This window comes from Cygnus atratus, chromosome 18, assembly GCF_013377495.2.
Source record: "Cygnus atratus isolate AKBS03 ecotype Queensland, Australia chromosome 18, CAtr_DNAZoo_HiC_assembly, whole genome shotgun sequence".
NCBI classification, from domain to species: Eukaryota; Metazoa; Chordata; class Aves; order Anseriformes; family Anatidae; genus Cygnus; species Cygnus atratus.
Genome location: NC_066379.1, coordinates 5,186,450 through 5,206,804, shown reverse-complemented (window position 1 = coordinate 5,206,804; position 20,355 = coordinate 5,186,450). Strand labels below are relative to the sequence as shown.

Below are 20,355 nucleotides of genomic sequence, written 5' to 3'. Positions count from 1 at the left end.
TGAAGGGGTCCCTGGTGCGTCCTGTAGGGTTGGCTGGTGGCAGCGGGGTGGTTGGGGGGATCTCCCAGGGGCTCAGGTCCCACCTTCTGCTGCACAAAGAACCTTCCTTTCTTTTTTAACCCAAGCTCTCCCACAAGCTGCCAGCCAGCAGCTGAGGGCCCTTCCAGAGGAGCCCCCGCGGCTCCCCCTGCCCAGAGGAAGGGGCAGCAGCTGCCAGCCGACCCTCAAATCAAAGGCAAATTCTTGGTTTTACACAACTCCAGCAAAGCCACGAGCCTCAAAACACCGCCATCGCTGCCCACCCTGGTGCCCTGCACCTCCTCACCCACCAGCGAGGGCTCAGCGCCCACCCCCAGCACCCGTGGGTGTCCCTGCGGGGGTGATGCAGCCCAGCACACGCTTACCTTGGTGCTGAGAATGGGGCCACGAAGGCTTGGGGCCCTCAGGGGCTGCGCTGCGCCCAGATCTGGACCTGGCTGTCCCAGGAGTGGCCCAAGAGCGCTGGGAATAAAAATCCAGACAGGCATCCCATGAAACAAGGTTCTGGGGGGGGTGTTTGTGACGGTACGGGGGCACTCTGGGCACCCCAGCTCCAGGCAGTGGGGTCCCCTCTGGCCCCAGCACGTGGGAGGGGAAGCGAGGGCCAGGGGAAAAAATAAAGAGACAAAGAGTCAGAGCTACTCACAGAGGCAAAATTTAATGGCAAGTCATCTTCCCTCCTTTATTACACCTTGGTTAGCCAAACGAAAAAAAAAAAATCTGCAGGTAAAAAAAGTTTTAATGGTCACACAGCACTTTATACATATATCATAAGCAACCAAGCATCCACATCTGCACGTGAACGACACACCTCTAAGCATGGCCTCAATAGTCAGGTCGTGGGTTTTTTTTTCTTTTCATTTAAATACTGTACAGAATCAAGGCTACAAACTGATTTTGTAATGCTTCTTCCCCAACCCCAGCACTTAAAACAGTTACAGGCTGTTCTTATTTGTACATCACACAGTCGTGTAGCCAGTTTTAAGGCTAACAATATGCATCATGCTTTGGCTTTTTTTGTGTTTTTACTTTTTTTTTTCTTTATGGTTTTAGCCTTTTAAATTTTGTTACCCTTAAATATTACATACATACACAAAAAAATTACATAGCTGCAGTGTGCTAACCACCAACCTCGTCACCCAGGAGCTTCACATTATCAAAAGCTTAGAAAATCTGTAAACCTCCGTGCACGCCTCGGGGTGGGACACCGGCTACGGAGAGCGATGCGAGGGGCAGCGGGGAGCAGCGTCCCCTTCCAGCAGGCCAGCACGCATCTTCCCTGGTGGGAAGCCCCAGGAACCTGTGCAAAAGCTCTTGGTTACGATCGGAGGACAACGAGGAGACTTCTTGGGCACAGGGGAGGACCTGGGGCGCGAATCCCGGCCACCCCCGTGCTCGCACCAACCCCTGCCCACCGCTTCCCCGTGAGATGAGCTGCAGGGAGTGAAGGGAGGGTGAAGCAAGAAATTGCAGAGCTCCTCGGCCTCTCCACCCCAGCCACGTCTGGCCCTGAAGGGTTTTCTCTCTCTCTGCCCTGCTGTTTCCAACAAAGAGTGGCCAGAGCTCCCTCCTGGCCCTGGATGGAGCGGGGTCAGGGCAGCCACAGCGCGGCAAGGGGAACGGGGGGCGAGGGGAGTCGGTGCCTGCAGGTCACCAACTGCAACTTTGCCTGGTGAGCAAGAGGTTTAATCATGGAACAAGCCTCTCTGGCTGCCTCCCCTGCCCTGAAACACAGCCTCACCCTCCTGCCCCAGTCGGCCCTTTGTGTTTTGGAGATGCCCCTTCTCACTCCCAAAGGGATTCATTCGCTCAGCACCAGAAAGCAGTCCTGAGGTACGCCTGCACTTCAGGCTGCCCTGCCCGGGGCTCAGAGCAGCTCCCCGGGCCCTGCAGACCCTCTGGCAGACCCCCTGCCTGCCAGGCCCCCAGGGCTGCCGGCACCGGAGCAGGGCGCAGGCGACCCACCTGCAAGAGCGGTGTTCGCAGCCAAGCCCCGCTTCCTTCTGGAGCTCCGGGACAGGCCCTGGCAAACCCTGGCAGGGGACATGACACAGAGAGGGCTTGGTGCAGCCAGCCCGCGCCTCCAGGCAGGCTCCGGGGCACGACGGGGGCAGGAGGCTGCAGGCCAGTGGGTTCCGACCCTGGGGTTTCAAGTAGCAGGAAGCACTGCGCAAACATGCCGAGATCGGGCTGCTCTTCGGGGTTTCTAAATGAGGCCAGGTCCTGGCCAGGGTGGAGGGAAGGGGACGCAGTCACGTTGAGCTCGAGTAAGGGAAGGATTTGTCTCTGTCCTGAACGCCCAGCCTGACTCCCTCCCGGGGAAGCAGCGCCCAGCTGGAAGGACACGCTGTGCTCCGCAGGGATGCTGAGGGTTCTCCAACGCCGTGGCATTGGGCAAATGCAGCAGTGCTGGAGTGCGACCTGCTGAGCTCCAGAAGTGAAAATAAAGGCGTGCACACCCAGAAAGAGGCTTCAGCAAGGTGCCTCGGCCAGGACACCGTGGCTCTGGCAAGCCCCTGCCTCAAAGTGCTGAAGGTCACCAGCTCAGGAGCTGCTGCTGCTGCAGCGCGGCTGCTTCCTAGGGAGCACTGCGGCAGAGATGAAGGGGGTATGTGCTGTACCCACACTGCTACCAGCCTCGGCACATCCAGGCCATCGCAGGAAACAGCTGGCCAGGGGAGGAGCTGATAACAGCCCACACCAGTGCCCGCCGTGCTCGTTACTGGGTGAGTAACGGCACAGGAACCGTCCCCAACTGCTGCTGCAACGGGGCCTCGCCGCAACGCGCCAGCTCCTTCCCTTTGGGTGACCGTGCCTCAAACGGCTCCCAAACACCCACCTGCAGCCCAGGGATGGAGAAGCAGCAGTCGTGCCAGGCTCACCAGCCAGACGAGCTGCCAGAGATCTGCAACGGGCCCCGAGATCGCTCGCTACCACCTCCCCACGTGGGGCTGAGGACCGGGGCACGCGCAGCGCCGTGTGGCAGCCGGACTGGCTGGAACAAAAGATTCAGATACCTAAGCAAGTAACGAGGGCAGAACCCCGGATCCCATCACTTCTAGAAGTCAGGCATGCATGGTAGGGAAGGGGAAGTCTGCCTTACTCTGGAGAATAAAGAGTGTGGGTGGCTGGATCCGATTCCAGAAGAACGAGCAGAAGCCCCGGGAGCAGATGGAGACCCCGCAGCACCCCCAGGGCAGCACGGGGACTGGTGCTGAGCGCTGCTCTGCCTCTCAAGTCCTGATCAGAAGAACCTCGTAGCTACTGGTGAACAACTAAGACTAGAGCAACTCTGTATGGTGTAGACAACTCCAATGCAAACACAATCCAATGTCTAAGTACATCCAAGCTTGGGTCGGCTTCAGAAAACCCATGGTAATGCAGAGAAAAATGAGAGAGTGGGAGGGCATCGCCCCTCGCTTCCAGACTACAGCAATCCCTTCTCCTGGCCTGAACCCCAACAGCATGGACCGCTGGGCGTAGCGCTGGGTGGGAAGAGTCTTTGGGTGGAAAGGTGCCCCAAGATGAAAGTGCAGAGGGAACGTGGCTGCAAGACTGCTTCTGTGCAGGTCTCAAATCTTACCATTGCAGGGTCAAACTCGTAAGAGGAGCACGTACATGGGACAGGGGGAAGGAAGGAGGGCTGGGGGCAAATTCATGCTTAGACAACCTTTCCTCGGAGGAGCAAATCAGGCCTACCACCTTCTTTGGAACAAACCAAGCTGAGGAAGAAAAGCTGGAAGGAGAAGCCAGTTTACTGGTAACAGCGTTTGCCAATTTCCTTTCTGCTGCTTTCCCTTCTCCCCTGCACCTGCCTGTCCCTAACCTGATGGTTTATTTGTCCTCTGTCCACTCCGGGATATTGGCCCCTGCTAAGGCAGCCCGGTACTGCTGCAAGACACCACGGATGCTCTTAATGAACCCCTTGGACAAAGGGAAGAGGGGGAACCCAATATCGGGGTAACCGCTCTTCTCCGGAAGGAAACTCCTGTAGCTCTTTCTCCTTTTCTTTGGTTTCACGCTAGGCTGCGAGGCAGAGTCCTGGGCAGCCTTCCCCTCGTCCGTTCGGTCTCTGGCCAGGTCTGACCCCCTGGCTTGGCCCGTGCTCTCCGAGTCTGAGTACTGTTGGAGATCACCGGCGTTGGGCGTCGAGGTCGTGAACTCCGAGTCGTCCAGCTCCTCCTTCCCGTCGAGCGCCGAGTCAGAAAGCTCGGCTGCTGCCCCCTGCTCCGCCGAGCTGCCGTACTCCCCCGGCGATCCCGCACTGTCTCCGGGGCTCTCGGCCAGGGTGCCGCAGGCAGAGAGGAGGGAGGCAGAATCCGCCCCGTTGGCCTGTTCGTGACTCCTCTCCACCAGCTCGTTCGTCTCCAGCCAGGACTCGATGCGGGACACCAGGCGCCAGCCGTTGCAGCGAAAATGCTCGCGGATTTCGTGCTCAAAGACTTCCACCGGCCGGCGCAGCAGCTGCATCATGGACTGCACCACGCGGATCAGGGTCATCTCGTTGTAGCAGCGACTGTTCTCGTAGCCCTCCTGAAGGCCCCGGTCGCTGTCAAAGCCTGCCTCATTGTAATAGGGCTCGTTCACTAAGATAAGACCTGCCAAAAGAAAGGGAGACCAGCGGGTTAAAGAAGGAACTTCACTGTGAATCACTGCCCGCAGCAGATGCTGCTGGGCCCTGATTTCTGCCAACACATTTGAGGGTCACAGGAGCACCTCGCTGAGAGGCCAAGCCAGCTTCAGCTCCAACCACGCTGATGCAAAGCTGGCAGCAGGGGGAAGGACTGCAGGAGATGTGTTGCAGGGAAGCTGTGCTTTGGCTTCAGGCAGGTAGCAGAGGCCAGGCTGGACAAACAAATCTGCAAGACGCATTGGACCAATATGACAAAGAGAAGCAATTGTGTTTGTGAATGGCTCTGTGGCCTTCTGCTAGGGCGGTGAGGACTCCAGACACCACCAAGAGCAGCATTCAAGAGCGTTGGCTGGCAAAAAGAGGTTTCCACTGGTGTAATGCAGACGGCGTGCAACAGCAGAGGAGGTCAAGAGGGTGGAAGGAGAAGGATTTCACAGCAACTTTCCCTCTCCTAGCAAATCTACTGCCAAAAAACCGTAACGCAAACACCCCAAACATTTTTAAAATATTTTCTCTTCCTTCTCTTAAAGGGAAAGAAATCCAGTCTTTGGTAACAGGCTTTGTTTGATCTGACCATCCTATCCAGTACAGTCCCACCAGGGCAGTAGTGAGACAGCGCATGAAGTGACGAGTCACCGACACCAAGCTTTCTCTGCTTGCTTCTGGCCTCGTCTAATTACGTGCATGGAGCAATGGCACCAAAACTGCCAGGCTGCTGGCACCCTGCCACGGGCTGCATTAGAGCCGGTGGAGGTGAGATCATGAGTCTCTCAAAGACCAGGCAGCAGGAGGGAGGGAGGAGATCTTTCACTAGCACCAGGTTGCTCCAGTAAAACATTCGGTATTTCACCTTCTAAATTTGGATCCTCAGCTCTGTAAGTGAGAAAAGGCTTTTATCATGGTGCTGTCCCCCCACAGGAGGATACAAACGGACTGAGACTTCAGGAGCCGCCCGTGGACCCGAGGCAGCAGCCCTTGTTCTGTGTCAAAGGTTTCTCAAGTCACATTCCTGGGCTCCCTGCATAGAAAGTTGGCCTTGAGGAGATTTGATTTAGTCTGTCTGCTCTCAAACTAGATATTATAGGGCAAAGCTCTGTAACAGGAAGCCCTGGGGCTTTTCTAGACACACCCCTGATTATTCTGCTTTAGAAGGAGTGTAAACACCAGCATCATGTGCAAAAATATGCCCAAAGTAGGATGGGTGGGTGACTCAGTGGGGATAAAAACAGTCCTGCAAACTGAGCCCGGTTTAGCAGCAGCTTCAATTAGCTTTGGGAACTGACTGAGAACAAAATGGTTCACCTTTGTCAGCTCCGACTAACAAGCAGAACAGCTCTGTGGTTAGCTGCTGCAGCGAGAAGAAGGGAAAGCATTGTCTCAGAGACCTGGGCTGCAGCCAAAACTCAAGGCGTGAGGAAAGCTCACACCTGCCTGGACTGCTGAACTGGAGAGATAAGGACGCCGCTTTGTCCAGCAAGGTGAGAGCAAAAGGCAGCAGAAGCCCAGCTGGGGTGGCACATCCCAATTGTGTGTGCCCCCTGCCCCCTGTAAGCCCGCATCCCCTCTCCCCCCTGCCTCTTCCTGTCCCACAGGTTCTGCAGGAGCACTTACCTTGGATGGAGATGAGTACTTGAAGGAGGCTGGATTTACTGGTCCACCTTTCCGTCCCCTGAAATACACAGACAAACACATCAAAGGGCTGAAGCACCACTGGTTTGCTCCGTGCTAATTGCTGGCTGAAGGTCGTGTGGCTTCCAGCAGGAACAAGGCTTGTCTGACTTGACACGATGTGCCAGTGTGCCTGCTGGGCCAACCCATCTCTGTTATTTTTGCCAGCCCAGCACCACCCCGTATCAGGCCAGTTCTGCCTGGAACGGTGTAAACCTACACACCAGACACCACTTCCAACCCCCCGCAGCTGCCCTATTGATCCCCCTGCCAAAACCACACCATTTTGGTGGCTCTGGTTACATCAAGTCTCCAACAGGGCTTTGTGCCCCACTACGTAATTTGTCCACTGCATGAGGGACAGGGACTTAAGCCACAGGAGAACGAACACACCACATCAGACATCTCTGCTGTACCCCAGCTTGGTCCAGCCATGACACAGAAACACACGGGATCTGGGCTTCTGCCCTCGTTACTTGCTGGTCTGACTACAGGCTTCTCGTTAAGCAAAGACACGCAAGGACCAAACAGTCCCAGAAGAAGCCCGGCTCTGCCAGCTGCCTGCTCCAGATACCTCAAACCGAAAACCTGAACCACCACCAGGCCAGTCAGCCAGGACTCGCGGCCTGGTGGGAAGTGGTTTGTTCCAGCACTGGCCTGGCACAACCGCTGCTACCTGCAGCAGTTGGAAGAAAGTGGCGGGTGGAAGAAAGCGTTACCTTGCCAATCCACGTCCCCAGGAGGCTGACGCACACTTTGCCGTTGTCGTAGAGGTTGGGATTCAGCCTCCCGCTGCACTGCGAGAGGTAGCGAAAGAGAGGCGGGACAGCAGGGTAGATGTTGGGGAGCTGGATGTCGAAGAGGAAGAGGCCATCTTCGTAGGGCGTGCGCGTGGGTCCTTTGATAAGTGCTGAGAAGAGATCCTGCGGAGAGAGGGGATTGAGCCACGCGGTGCTGCGCAAAGCCCGCTTGGCACAGAGGTATTGGCACAGCGATTAACTCAGCCCTCGCTGGGGAATTGCAGGAGTTCTCAACCACCACATCTCGGGGCACCTTCCCCCTACAAATTGCACTTCTATCGTGGCCTTACTGTGCCTCTGGGTCTGAAGCAGGGCTTGAGAGGGTAGCCAGCAATCCCCACTGGTTGCACCATCCCTCCTCTGGCTCCGTGGGACAGGCACCCCCGTGGGCAAAGCACCCGAAGCAGGTTTCCTGCCGTGAGAAATCCGGGGTTGTTTGCCACCCCGACTCAGGGAACGCAAAAGCAGTTATTTACAGTAATTACAGCCGTACTTCACAGGCTGCACACATTCCTGCACCTCTAACGCAAGGGATTAAGGCTAAGCAGGGAATTCCAAAGACCGCGAGCTGGACTTTGAGCCCAGCTCCAACACACAGGCACTGCAGAGCAAACACTTGCCATTCGATCCTCGAAGGTTTTAACCATGATGCCGTCTGGCAGGGAGGTGGCCAGGAGAGCCATTTCTTTCCGCACAGTGCTAAAGAACTTCTTTGCTTCTGGGGGCTGGAACTCCATTTTCTTGAAGGCATGGCTGTCTGTGGGGCAAGGAGAAAGGGATTAAAGCCTTGAAACTGCCAGAGGCTCCTTCTGAAGGCAAATCTATTCATGTATCAAACCTGTCATTCAGAAGAGAGGAAATGGGGGGTAGCAGCAGCAAGAGAAGCTTCAGAAGTATCTCGTTGAAGAACCCCAGCTCTTGCCAGTGAAGACAAGAAACCCTAGAGCTTTTCAAAAATAACCCAGCTCCTGCATCGGCCCGGGGCAATTTAACTTGCGTTGGTGCAGAGCCAAGAGGCAGCTAGAGATTACTTGATTTTTCCCACACCGTACAGCAGCCACAACCTGCACCTCCTGTTCTTTTGGTCCCACAAAGGGCCCTGTCACACAGCTGGGACAACGAGGCATCAAAGCGATGACCTCCTGTCTGCAGCTCCCTGGTTTTATTTATACATACCTCCAGAACAGGTTGGCCACCTCCCCTTCTCAGGTCTGGCGGGCTTGCCGAGCACACCTTGGGCTCTGCTGTCACCAGTGTTCCGCACGGCCAGATGCTCTTTTTTATTTTTGGCTGATTAACATTAACAAGGACACTCACCCAACCAAGGACACCCAGCACAAGAACACCAGCTGTTCCTGCTCTGCCTCTAAACCATTCCACCCCTGCAAAAAAAATCCTGAACAAACCCCGTAGCTTTGAGGTGACTGATCCCCACAGCCCTCCAAAGTCAGTTTCCAACGTGGGAAAAAAGGGAAGCCCCGTTTCTATGGTTTGAGAAGCAGTGTCAGTGCCTAGAGATGCCACCAAAACCCCAGGTGAAACTTCCAGAACAGACTGTGCTACTGAAGTTGTCTCAATTTCTCCTCCCCAGTTAATAAGCTGTGAGAAAGATCACGGAGGATACCCGATCCAAGAGGCCTAGAAGCAAGTGTTTTGGAGAAGGAGAAACATTGCAGGACAGCAACAAAGGACAGAGCCTCCCACAGCGGCCTGCCCCGACACGCTCACCTGGAGCATACTCCAGCACGGAGAAGACTTCTCCCTTAGCACTGGTGAAGGTGACTCCAGGCTTGCCCCCGCTCTGCTGGCAGAGCACCGGTGTCTCACTGGGCCACTCCGACCTCACCGGTGTCTGCGCCTCGGCTTTTTCTTCTTTCTTCTCCGTCTCCACCATGGCTTCCATCTTCTCCTCCTCTGCAATAGCCACGTTATCCAAGGTCTTCTTCAGATTTTCCTGCAGCTTTTTAATATCGTCCAAGAACTTCTTCTCCCGGGTGGGTTTTTCCAGCTCCACAGTCGGGGAGGTGGGAGAACCAGTCAGCAGCTGCTCCACAGTCATATTTTTCAGGCTCTCCAGGATCTTGATGGCTTCCTTTAGTTCCCGGAAGCTCTTTGGGGCTCCGTCCTTGCCAGCTTTCTCCGCAGCAAGATCTGCAACCGCCATAGCCACAGCTCCCTGGACTTGTTCCTCTACTTTCTTCACTTCCTCTACCACCGGCTCCTCGGGCTCTAACTCCTCAATTTTTGGGTGGTCGTCTTCCATGAGGCCATTGTCTGTCTCCCAGCTGTCGCTTTCATCCTCCCACTCCGAGGATGCCCCACTGGTGCTGCCGTCAACAGAGTCATAGTCTGACTCCTCGATTTCCGACTCAATGTTGTATAAGTGCTAAAAGGAGAGCACAGTTAGAGAAGACACCCGAGCACTTCGGCTGAAGCACACGCAGAGTTTGAATCATTTCTAAATGTAGGCGTACCAGTTCTCACCATGGACAGGGAGCTGCTGGATAGAATTTGTCTGGTTGTTTCAACCTCTTCCACCTATACAGGGCGGATTGTGTTTGATCCCAACAGCGTGCTTATGGATAACCCGCACAGACCATGAATCAGCATTGCCCCATCCTCCACTTTTCAAAGTAGGGCACTGGGGGAAAACTAGGGCAGGTCTAGATAGGATGCAGCCAGCTCGGTGGCTGGGATACAGCCGACCAAGGAGAGCACGCCAGGGCCAGGGAGCTACCCAAAAGCCCCAGGGTTTCTGAACACACGGCTATTTCAGAAGGCACTGGGTATTATGTGTGGAGCTCGTGTTTCTAAGGCCTGCCTCTGTACCACAAACCCTGTTGGCACAGAACCCTGATTTCGGCTGCCTCGACGCTGTCCTTCCACAGAGACAATGCTGGAACCAGGAAAACATTCACAAAACAGATTTCTTCTCCTGTGGCACACACTTCTTGCCACCAGAGCTCTGCTGTGTTGCTTTAGCCATTGTTATGCCACTTCTGCTTAAAATTCAGCTGGGACAATAAAGCCCAAACAGCTGCTGAATAAGCCCTTACATAAAACGTTCTCCTCCCTTTCGCAGCTGAAAGCTGAGCCCATCCCCACTCCGTCTACCCTCATTTCTTGTAATCGTGCTTTTGCACATGCTGCATCCCTCGCGAGGTCCCCTTGCAGAGGCTTACAGACAACTCCAGCTCCAAGTTCCATCACGGAAGCAAGGGAGCAGGAACAACTTTGCTCCTGACACTTGAATGACGGCCCCAAATCCTCTCATTCCTGCAAGATATGAGCCTAGAGGCTACAGTACGTGGACACTCAGTCCTCTTGTCAAAGCCCCGAGCTGAACAAGCACTGTTCAGCCAGTCCCGTGCCACCCAGAGACGGGCAGCTAGCAGGGGTCAGCTGGGTTCAACGCGAGTGACTGCAGGCAGGAGAAGCCATCAAAAGTCACTGCCCTCAAAGCTAATCCAAACCTGAGCTGGAAAAGTTAATTAGCCAGTTATGCCATCCTTATTTTTAGAGCTGAGAAAGCACCCAGCCAGCTCGTCTCTGAGCACACGGATTGATAAATCACCGCTTTACCAGCTGATAATTCACGCTGCTGACATTTCCCCGGCTCCTGCAATTACGCAGACGAGCAGAACCGAAGGGACTGGCGTGACACAGCAGGAGCTGCGGCAGAGCCCGAGCTCCGCAGCGTGAGAGCAGCCCTTTGTGGGGCACGCATCAGACCTCCGATTGTGCCTGTGATCCGAGCGCATGTGACATCAGGGGGAAGGGAGACAGCAGCCTGCTTTGTGGCGCTCCAGCCCACTGCCATAGTGCGGGCATTGACTATTCTGCTGTAATTAATGCAGAGCTGCTTGCTTTAAAAAGAGATCTTGATCAAGCAGATGCACCTCTGTAGCAGAGGCAAGGGTGTTCGCTGCCACGCTGACGGAGATGGGAGCTTACAGAAGCAGGGCTGCTCTTATCTTTAGGGTGTCTGCGCTAATTTGAAGCAACAAGGGGGAGAGCCATGGGACAGAACTGTATGTAGTTGTGAATACGGTTACAAGACAGTACGACAAAAACCTTAAAATAGAACAATGCAGAAGACAAATGCATGGGGTTAAGTGGATTAGCTGTGTGGTTCTATCTCTATTTTAAAGCTTGCACTCAACTCCTTCCCCTCCCTGCCTTGAGAGGAGATTTGGGTCTGATTCCTAGGTTAGCTAAGGTCACAACTTGGGGCTCTCATCCAGCTTCTGGGGGAGCTTCTTAAACCAAACAGAACACTACAGTGCCATTTCACAAGCGAGACAGAAGCAGCAATAGTTTTTCAGCAGTTGGGCAACACGGTTAACCTGGGCTCAAGTCAAAACTGGTGATCACTTCGCTCTGCAACCCCCGTCTGCAAAGCAGCAGGTGCTGGAGGAAGGCTGTGGTCAGAGCTGTGAGCACGCAGCGCGTAAGGAACCAGCAGTCTGCCTGTACTATCCTGGCAGCATAAGGCTCTCTGTATTGAGAAGTAGTGCTGACCAATTAGCTGCTTAGTCCTCCTAAAAAAAGGCAACAATTTTTGTGCACTAACAGAGGTGTGAAGCCACCCTTTCACATGGGAAGGCAACAATAAATAGAGCAAGATTCCCTTACAGGGTGAACCTCTTTGCATCTGGCATTTAAAACTTGTCACTCAGCTAAGAATTACAGAGATATCACAAGCTAGGAACGGGACCTCACCTGAGGCAGAATGATAGTCTTGGAGTTATCAGCCCACACCACTTCCACCTTGCTGCTGACATCCACACGAGCCACCTGTCCGACCGAAGGCTGTGGACACAAGAGCAGTTCGTCAGCCTCTTTTCCTTCCCAGGCTGTTCAGTGCAGAGCAGGAAGCTCTGGAGAAACAGCTGTGCCCCACGCTGGAGACCTCCAAACCTGCACCCTCCTAAAAAATGCTTGCAGCTTAGCCAGCGAGCCGGCTGCAGCAGAAGTGACAGGAGTCCTGAGGTCCCATGGAGAGGGGGAGAAGAATCCTATGTGTAGGGCTTCCATGAGAAAACCCATAACACTACCATGGAGATGTGGAAAACTCCTCCCCACGGTAGAGGACCCCCAAAAGGCTGGTCTGGCAGCAGAATTCCAGAATTTTCACCAGGATCAGAGCTGTGGCCTTCCCAAGGGGCAGCACCAGGGGTATCTGCCAGAAAGAGACCTGGCAGTCCCCTGGAGCAGGCTGCCCTCTAGTGGGTTGCAGGAGCCACCCAGCAGGAAGGGCTCACAGCGGCCTTCCCAGGGCGCAGGAACAGACCTGCCGCACACAGCTGGCGCAGAGGGTGCATGTTAAGTGGCATCTTGCACTGGAAGGTTATCTGGGTCAGCCGAGCATGCACGGATATGTTTCATGCTGCTGAAACCAGAACCGCAAGAGGAGCTATCCTACACCCTTTAACCCTTTTTTAGGGCAAACGTCTCAACAGCTGGAGGTCTTCCAGGCAAAATAAGGAAGCCTCTTTCCTAGCAAACAGCATATTCATAAGAGTCACTTAGGTTGGAAAAGACCTCTAAGATCATCAAATCCAACTGTTATTTTCTACAAGATAAATTGTTTCCCTTTCCTTCCCAGGAGATGAATCCACTCAATGATCAAAATTAACACGTACTTGATAAAACAGACAAAAATCAGAACCCCAATCTTCTGTGGCCAAATTATATTGGTTGCACGACAAATGCGCCTCTACTTTTGGCTCAGGAATCCACGGAATATTCTCATATTACAGGTTACTCAAACCCTAAGCAATCCTTAAGCCTGATTAAAAACCATAAGGCAAATGTTTGATTCTTGTCTCAACATGTGTTCTGGCTTTGTTACAGTCTCTGTCACCACGGTCAAAGGATTTCAAGGTTACATCTCCACCAGACCTGAAGATGTGATATGGTACTCGTGACAGCAGAGGATACTATAATATAAAACTAGCAAGCTAGGGAGTTTAGGATGCCCAGGATGTGGACATGTGGGGTCTAAGGCCATAGCTCTCCCACTGACTCTTTCAAGCATCCCCAGACTAGTACCTGGTGACAACATGGTCACGTAAGTGTGCTGAGAACCCACCTCATCTTCCTTAGCTGTGGCTCCGTCCGAGTTGCCGATGCGAATCACAATGTCAGTAGTGCGGAAGCGAAAGTCTGGATGGTCAGCAATGTCATACACACTCACGTCCTCCTCCTCCCCGATCAGCTGTGTTGGAGACAGAAGGCAAATATGTCAGCCCCAGGATGCTGCACCGATCCTCCCAGCACTCCAACATCTAGAGTACTCCTCATCACATCTCGTCCATTTTCGGTTCTCTAACAGACTGCAGGAAGGAACTGCTGCGGTTTGTTAGACTCGTCATCCCATCCTGTAGTGCACCAACCAAGGAACAATAATGAAAGGAAACTGATGGTCTCCCTCGCATCTCTTCAGGTTCCCTCACCTTCACTTCGGGTTCCATGCCACTGAGGTGGCAAGACATGCAAGAATGTTTCATTCCCTTCTGAATGCCCAGATTTCTCACAGCAGTTTAGTGGGGCCCAAAGGACTGCATTTACTTTAGAAACAATCGAACTGGAAATGTCTGGCAAAGAGCTTATCAACTGATGGGAAACATCTTTCCTTTTGTTTCTCTTGGAGAAGTGCTAGGAGCTCACAAATAACGAGAAGTAAAGCAGAACACAACCCCAGACGAGACTGATGTTCTTTTTCTAGGCATACAGGGCCCTGCTCAGTTACGACAACACAGCCCCTGTCCTAAGGCAGAAGGCCCTGCACTAGATTTGAGAGGGGAGACTCGAACCACACATCTTCCACTGGACTGTTGTCCACAAGAGTCTGTGAAATCGCGTTCCTATAAGCTCCCCAAAAAGCAGGATAACGAGCCATGGATTCTCTATCAACTAGTAAAGACACAGTAGGGAAAAAGTCTTACAGAGAACTCAAGAAACTGCCTGTGACTACAAACATTTCCATCCATACCAGAGCCTGGTATCGATCATGGGATGAGAACTCTTTGCTTGTTCTTTGCTGCCTTGCAGGCATCTAACAAATATGCAGTGTCACCACTTCTGGCTGAAGTCTCCCAGGCCCACGAGCACATGACTGTTCCCATCCTCAAGGACAGACTCCACCGCAGAGCTGACTTCCAGGTTTATCTGTGTGAACCTTGTGCTGTTTTGTGGCTGCTTTCTCTTAGCTGGCCTCAGCAGGCACTGCTGCTGCACTTACCTCCACGTCGTCCCCGCTGGATTTCAGCTTGAACCACTTCACCACGCAGGTACGGCCGATATGGTCACCAGACTGCACGACTCCGTATACACCGGGGTCCTGGGAGCTCTGAGCTTTTGGTCGCAATGGTAGGGGAAAAAACAGACAAGTTAAGTGAAGGAGCACAGCCTTCACACACGCCTGAGGCTGTCAGCTCCCCAGCTTCTAGCTGAAACCTTCCGTTTGTGAATGGCATGAGGAAAAACAGTTCTTCCTACACAGTCGAAACCGTGCTCAGCTAAGGAGCTACATTTTAATAGGGCACGGAGTGACGGTAGAGCAAGATGATGTTGCATCGGATGGGGTGAACACATTCACTTCGGGACCCCTTTTGAGCTCTATTATAAAGAGAAAACAAGAAAACGAGCCATTCCCTTAGTGCTCTGCCCTCCAAACCACTTCCACGATGACAGAGTGTCTGCGTTCCTGGACAGGACAGCCAAGAGCTCCCTGGAAGCAGCCCTGGCTGCCAAGCTCATCTGAAACTGCGCCACCCACAACAGTTTTGCTCCTCTGGAAAAATACACAGGACAACAAACATGGAAAGCAGACAGGATGAAGGCATACGTGTGCATATGTCTGCACCGTGTAACCTACAGAAAAAAGCTGGGCCTGGACCTGGGCTGTTATCCAGACACCTCTCAGATTTGTGTGGCTGACAAGATCCACCTCTCAGCACGCTTAGCAGGGACACAGAGAACTGCAGGGAGCCCAGACTCTGCTGGAGGGTATGCGTGACACGGGAATGCAGATCCCAAACTGGGACAGAAGGACTGGAGCTGATGGGTATCTTCAGTTTCCACAAAACAGGTTTAACCCACGGGACTGGCCAGACAATTACTCATTAAAAATGGGCACGCAAAACTTTTTTTTTTTTTAAACAGCCAGCTTTCCATCTTCCCAACCTCTGAGAAAATCTTGTGCTCCCCACTGCTGAGGGTCGACTACAGAAGCCAGCTAAGAGCCAGATGGCGTGCCATCAATATCTCATAGCCTACAGCTGTAAATCTCCCAGTCATCTTGAACTTGTACTGTGGCCCTCGCTAGCATCTCCAATCGGTTTAGTGAAGAAAAGGAAGGCAAGTAGATGTTGCCTCTGGGTTGCCAAAACACTAAGAAAAATAGAGGGTCATGACAGGCAGGTCCTTCAAAGGAAGCAGCAGGAGATGAGCTGTTTGTCCCTCCCCTCATTCTGGGACGGAGCTCAGAGCCATCTGCACTCTCAAGGAGACGGCAGGCCACCCCTACTCTACAGAAATGCTGAGAACCCTGGTTTTGTTCCTTGACATTTACTCCTTTTACATCCTGCCTGCCACAGTTCAACCTTGGTGTTTAAATAATGGTTCTCTGCTGACATTCAGGTAAAGTCACCTGAGTCGCTCTGTCCCCTGTAAGGCTCTTGTGCCTACCTCACGTGAGTAGTACTAACAGCTACTGTAAAAAGGGCTAAAACGTACACTAGAAGATCCAGATTGAGAAATACTTTGTAATTAAGACCATGTTTGCTCCCCGAGAGCATGTCTTTGACACTCAATACCTCTTTTGTCCACCACAAAATCCCCAGGGCAGAACTCATTGTTGTCCAGATGATGGACTGGAATCAGCTCATTGGAGCGAATGTTCGTCTCCACGGTGCCATCCTGCCACATCACATCAGCCGAAGTCATCGTGGTCACCACTTCCACAGCAACCCTGGGAACACAAAGCCGAGCAGTTACCAGAGGGAACGTGCACGAAACCCACCAGAACTCGATGCTGCTGACATCAGGAGTCAAGATGGATCTCGGCACTTTGCAGCACCACAAGGAGAAGTCACCGGGCTGGGAAGGAAGCCTGGTCCCAGGGGAAAGAGCTGCACAGCGCGCTTGGTTTTGACAGGTTCTCAATCACTGCACGTTACACTGCAGATGTTACAACACGCACCAGTCTGTATTGCATGAGGATTTACTTTCCAGGGAGCTGAGCTTACTTCATTGCTAGTGGAATAAATTAACATGACTACTAGCACCCACTTTCCACAGCCAGCTGAGGTAAGGCAGTAGCTGGAAATACTTTGAAACTGAAGATCTTCTCCACTGAAACACCTACTGGTAGCCTGGCAGCTTGGAGGAGCCTAGGACCGGAAAGGAAAAAGAAAGCAGCATCCATCTCAGTCCTTCCAGAAAGGAAGAGAGGCTGAAAACACTGAATGTGGGTAAAGCAAAAGGACATTTTGTTTAAGAAAGAACTCTCCTTCCTGGCTGTTCAAACATACACATGTATTTGTCTGCAGGTCCAAACCAAATCCCAAGCACACAACAAGACTGCATGTTGGTACTCCACCGTGAGCATGACAGTTGGAATTTATTCCGTGCTGTAGGAGACATGAATATGGTGGAGGGTTCTTTAGAAAAGCCTGTCCAGATAGCCTGCAGCTCCATTCTGCCTGGCTCCACGCAACTTGTCTTTTCAATTCCATGCTGATCTTAAATACAGCCTTTATTTGGCTGGCCAGGCCTTGCAGACACAACACAAGTGCTGCATTTGTGTTGGGTTCAAGTCAAACCATAAAGCGGATACAATAGGCTGTTTTCACCCACCCGTTTTTATGCGTGTCGGCAGTGAAATGTTCTGAAGTGGAAATAATCCGAAATTTCTGGCAGGGCCAGCACCCGACAGCAGAGCTTATCAGGGAAGGAAGTCTGTAGGAGGTCAAGTGTGGTGGGTGACACGCCAAGGGAGGATTCCTTGTCTTGTAGCGGATGCACAGCTGAGGATGGGAGAGGGGAAAGGCCAGGGTACACGGTCTGGTCCTGTCTGCAGAGCTGTTTATGCTGCTTCACAACTCATTTTCAATGCTCCATCGCTCCTGGGCACTAGTAAAAATCAGGATGCGTCCTCACTAAGAGATAACCAGAGGTGTGCAGGCTGGCCGGGGAGCTGCAGCAGGTCACTAAATGATGGAAAAGCCACGTGCTGAGCTGGCACCCTGCAGCTGGAGATGCCCACGAGCTGACACACCGGATCTGGTGAGCGACTGCAGCAAGCTCATCGGCTTTGCTTTTCTCTGCAGCGCTTGGCAGCACACCTCCTGGTGGCCTCACCAGCTTCCTCTGAATATTCAAGCAGTGAAGACCACTCGTACCGAGCTTCACTCGGAGGGCGGTGAGGCACTGGCACAGGCTGCCCAGAGGAGCTGTGGCTGCCCCATCCCTGGCGGTGCCCAAGGCCAGGCTGGGTGGGGCTGGGGGCAGCCTGGGCTGGTGGGAGGTGTCCCTGCCCATGGCAGGGGGTTGGAATGAGAGGAACTTCAAGGTCCCTTCCAACCCAAACCATTCTATGATTCTACAAATACTGCTCTGCTGAGCATTGTGACCTTCAAACACAGTTTCTCCAAAACCTGCAAGGAGTAAAGAAACAGCTCTCCTTGTATACAGGCAAAGCTAAAATAAACAAAATGAGAATGAAGCTCAAGGCATTCTCAAACTACTGGATCTCTTAAAACCTGGTAACGTCACTTTTCTGGGAGGATTCTCACATCTCTGCATCAGAAATAAAGTAATGCAGAGTTTTTATACAATTAAGTAGCCCAGGGAAGCTAGCAAGGTAGGCTAGCCAGCTGTCAGGTGCCCGTGCTTCCCCTAAACACGGCTTAAACATTCTCCAATTCAGAAAAAGGGGAAAATGCTGAGATAGGTATTTCTAGAAACGGGCAGACACATGCAATCCGCCAAGCTACTGAAATCAATTCTTCTGAGGCTCTCAAGGAGTGCATCTTGATCATTAAAAAAAACAATTAGAGGCATATTGCTAGCAAAGGTTGCAGATACCTCTACAGAGCAGGGTAAGGATAAAGCAGAGAGCACTGCAGTACGAACCCCTGCCAGCACAGACCTCCCTGAGCTCTGCAGGCAGCCCTCTATGAAGACTACCTGTCCGTTCACACTGTCGTGGTCTGTCCTCAGCCCCTCTGCAGAAGCTGCCAGCGAGGTGGCCAATTAGTGTCACGTTTAAGCTGTGCAATCTTTATACGCCTCCTTCTCTGCGTCCAGAGCCTAGCGCAGCACAGATATTCCGGCGATGCCCGGAGGCACAGCAGAAACAGAGTAGCATCGGTGTCAAATCACGTGGCCCCAGTTTCATCACGAGCTGGACGGAGACCAAGCTGATTTCACACAGGTCACTGCTCAGTTATCACAAAACGATCACTGCTGGTGACTACCAAGCAGTGTCCTAACACGAGGCACACCATCAGCTTCCACCCAAGCTGAGGAGGTGGTTAACATCTGAGAGCTTTGATAAAGGAGATTTTGGCACATATACCTGAGTTTGGAAAGCCAGCTCACCTGTCTCCTGGCTTAAACTCTCTTGAAATCTTGGTCTTCTTCTTCTTGTGCTTCCGCTTCAGGTTTTTGATAGAGAGGGGGATGCTCTTCTTGCGGCCGGTGCCGCTGCCGCTCTGGGACGAGGCAGTAGAGCTGGCAGAAGAGGTGACAGAGCTAGTATCATCGGTGTCATCGGCTGCCTCATCATCAGCATCTTGCTCCATGGACTGAAGCCGGTAGTCAGACGATGCCTCGTCTTTCAGCAGGTAGGGAGGCTGCTGCTGTCGCGCTGCTGCTCCCCCTTTCTCTTTCCCCGTTTCTTCAGGCTGCTCCTCCTTCCTCTCCCCTGCACTCGGTGCGCTGTTGGAAGAGTCCTCCAGCTCACACTTCGATCCAGGCTTAATGTCTTCTGCTTTCTGGTCAGCGGCTGTAGCAGACTCTTTGTCAGGGGCTTCAGTGGTACCCTGAGACTCTGGGGAGCACGACATGATCTTCACTATCTGCTTCTTCAGCAGCCTCCTCACCTACAGAAAGCAGACCTGGGTCAGACAACATGCTTGTACACTCAGCAAGCTACCTAGGAATAGGTAGCTTTGTACAGAAGGATACAGCACCCCATGGGCCTCTGCGCATTTCACTACACCGGAGTATTCTGCAAACCAGCAAGTCATGCTGGCGACAGCACACTGCAGCCATCTCAGCACTGCTCTGCTCAGAAGCAAATACCAGCCAGCTCTTGAGCAGCATCAGACTTGTCTGTAGGAAGGCAGTTTGGCTCTTTCAGGCTATTTTAAGCGAGCTCTGAACTTTTTGTGATGGAAGGTCACAACAGGCTGCAGCATTAATCTATGTAACAGACGCAGCTGTGCGGGGAGGTCACCGTCCACACTGCTGATATGCTGTTATTCTAGGAACACCGCTGCTCTACAGCCAGGGTGTAGGAATCATAGCCTGACTCATTAGGCCTAGGAAGGGAAGGCTTCTTTGTATCACTGTAGCAAGGATTTACCTGAAGAGTTCAGCTCCATTAAAAATTTGAGGTTATGTTAATGAAAGCGACGTGCGCCCAAGTCCGGGCTGTCAGAGCACAGCTTCACCCCTGCAAGGTGACACCTCTGTGTTCAGCGTCCTGTTCATGTTCTCTGGGGGCATTAGCTGCATGCCTCGCCCGGGCAGTGAAATTGCTGCACAAGGTGACTTCGTTGCTGGCAACAACAAGCCATTACTCTTTACAACAACTGCTCCAGGAGCGGCATTTCAGACCACATGACTACCAGGAAGATCTCTGCCTTAAAAGCCGCAGCGATCAGAAATGATTTGAGAAGTCACATCTCCCTCCCTTCACCCCTCAGCTCACCTTTTTGGCAACCGATCCTTCACCCAGGACGCAGTTCCTCTCTGGGCATTCACAGGTGATTTTTGCAGGCTCCACTTTGTCTGGGAACACATAGAGGCACCTCTCCCCGAGCTGCCTTTGGGCATGGTCAAAGCACCCCAGACGCTTTACCCTGGTAGGACGGGAGGAGAGCCATGAGCAAAGTGTAAAAGCAGTAACAGAACCTAGCTGCGACCATATCCTCATGCCACTGAGGCTTCTTCTGGGGTGCCAGAAGCTAAAACCGCACC

The 20,355-nt window shown here is 52.9% G+C and overlaps 1 protein-coding gene across 1 annotated transcript in view; it reads right to left on the bottom strand.

Annotated features, from left to right (window-relative positions):
• Nucleotides 1-681: 681 nt before the first annotated feature.
• Nucleotides 682-20,355, bottom strand: part of UBE2O (ubiquitin conjugating enzyme E2 O) — a 62,749-nt gene continuing 43,075 nt past the window's right edge. Inside the window, exons 8-18 of the mRNA XM_035570561.2 lie at nt 20,087-20,237; nt 18,751-19,253; nt 15,963-16,117; nt 14,387-14,499; nt 13,235-13,360; nt 11,863-11,952; nt 8,869-9,526; nt 7,761-7,897; nt 7,060-7,263; nt 6,284-6,341; nt 682-4,637 (exon numbers count right to left, since the gene is read on the bottom strand). Coding sequence (XP_035426454.1) covers nt 3,874-4,637; nt 6,284-6,341; nt 7,060-7,263; nt 7,761-7,897; nt 8,869-9,526; nt 11,863-11,952; nt 13,235-13,360; nt 14,387-14,499; nt 15,963-16,117; nt 18,751-19,253; nt 20,087-20,237 — 2,959 coding nt within the window. The 3' untranslated portion in view covers nt 682-3,873. The remainder of the gene's footprint in view (nt 4,638-6,283; nt 6,342-7,059; nt 7,264-7,760; nt 7,898-8,868; nt 9,527-11,862; nt 11,953-13,234; nt 13,361-14,386; nt 14,500-15,962; nt 16,118-18,750; nt 19,254-20,086; nt 20,238-20,355) is intronic.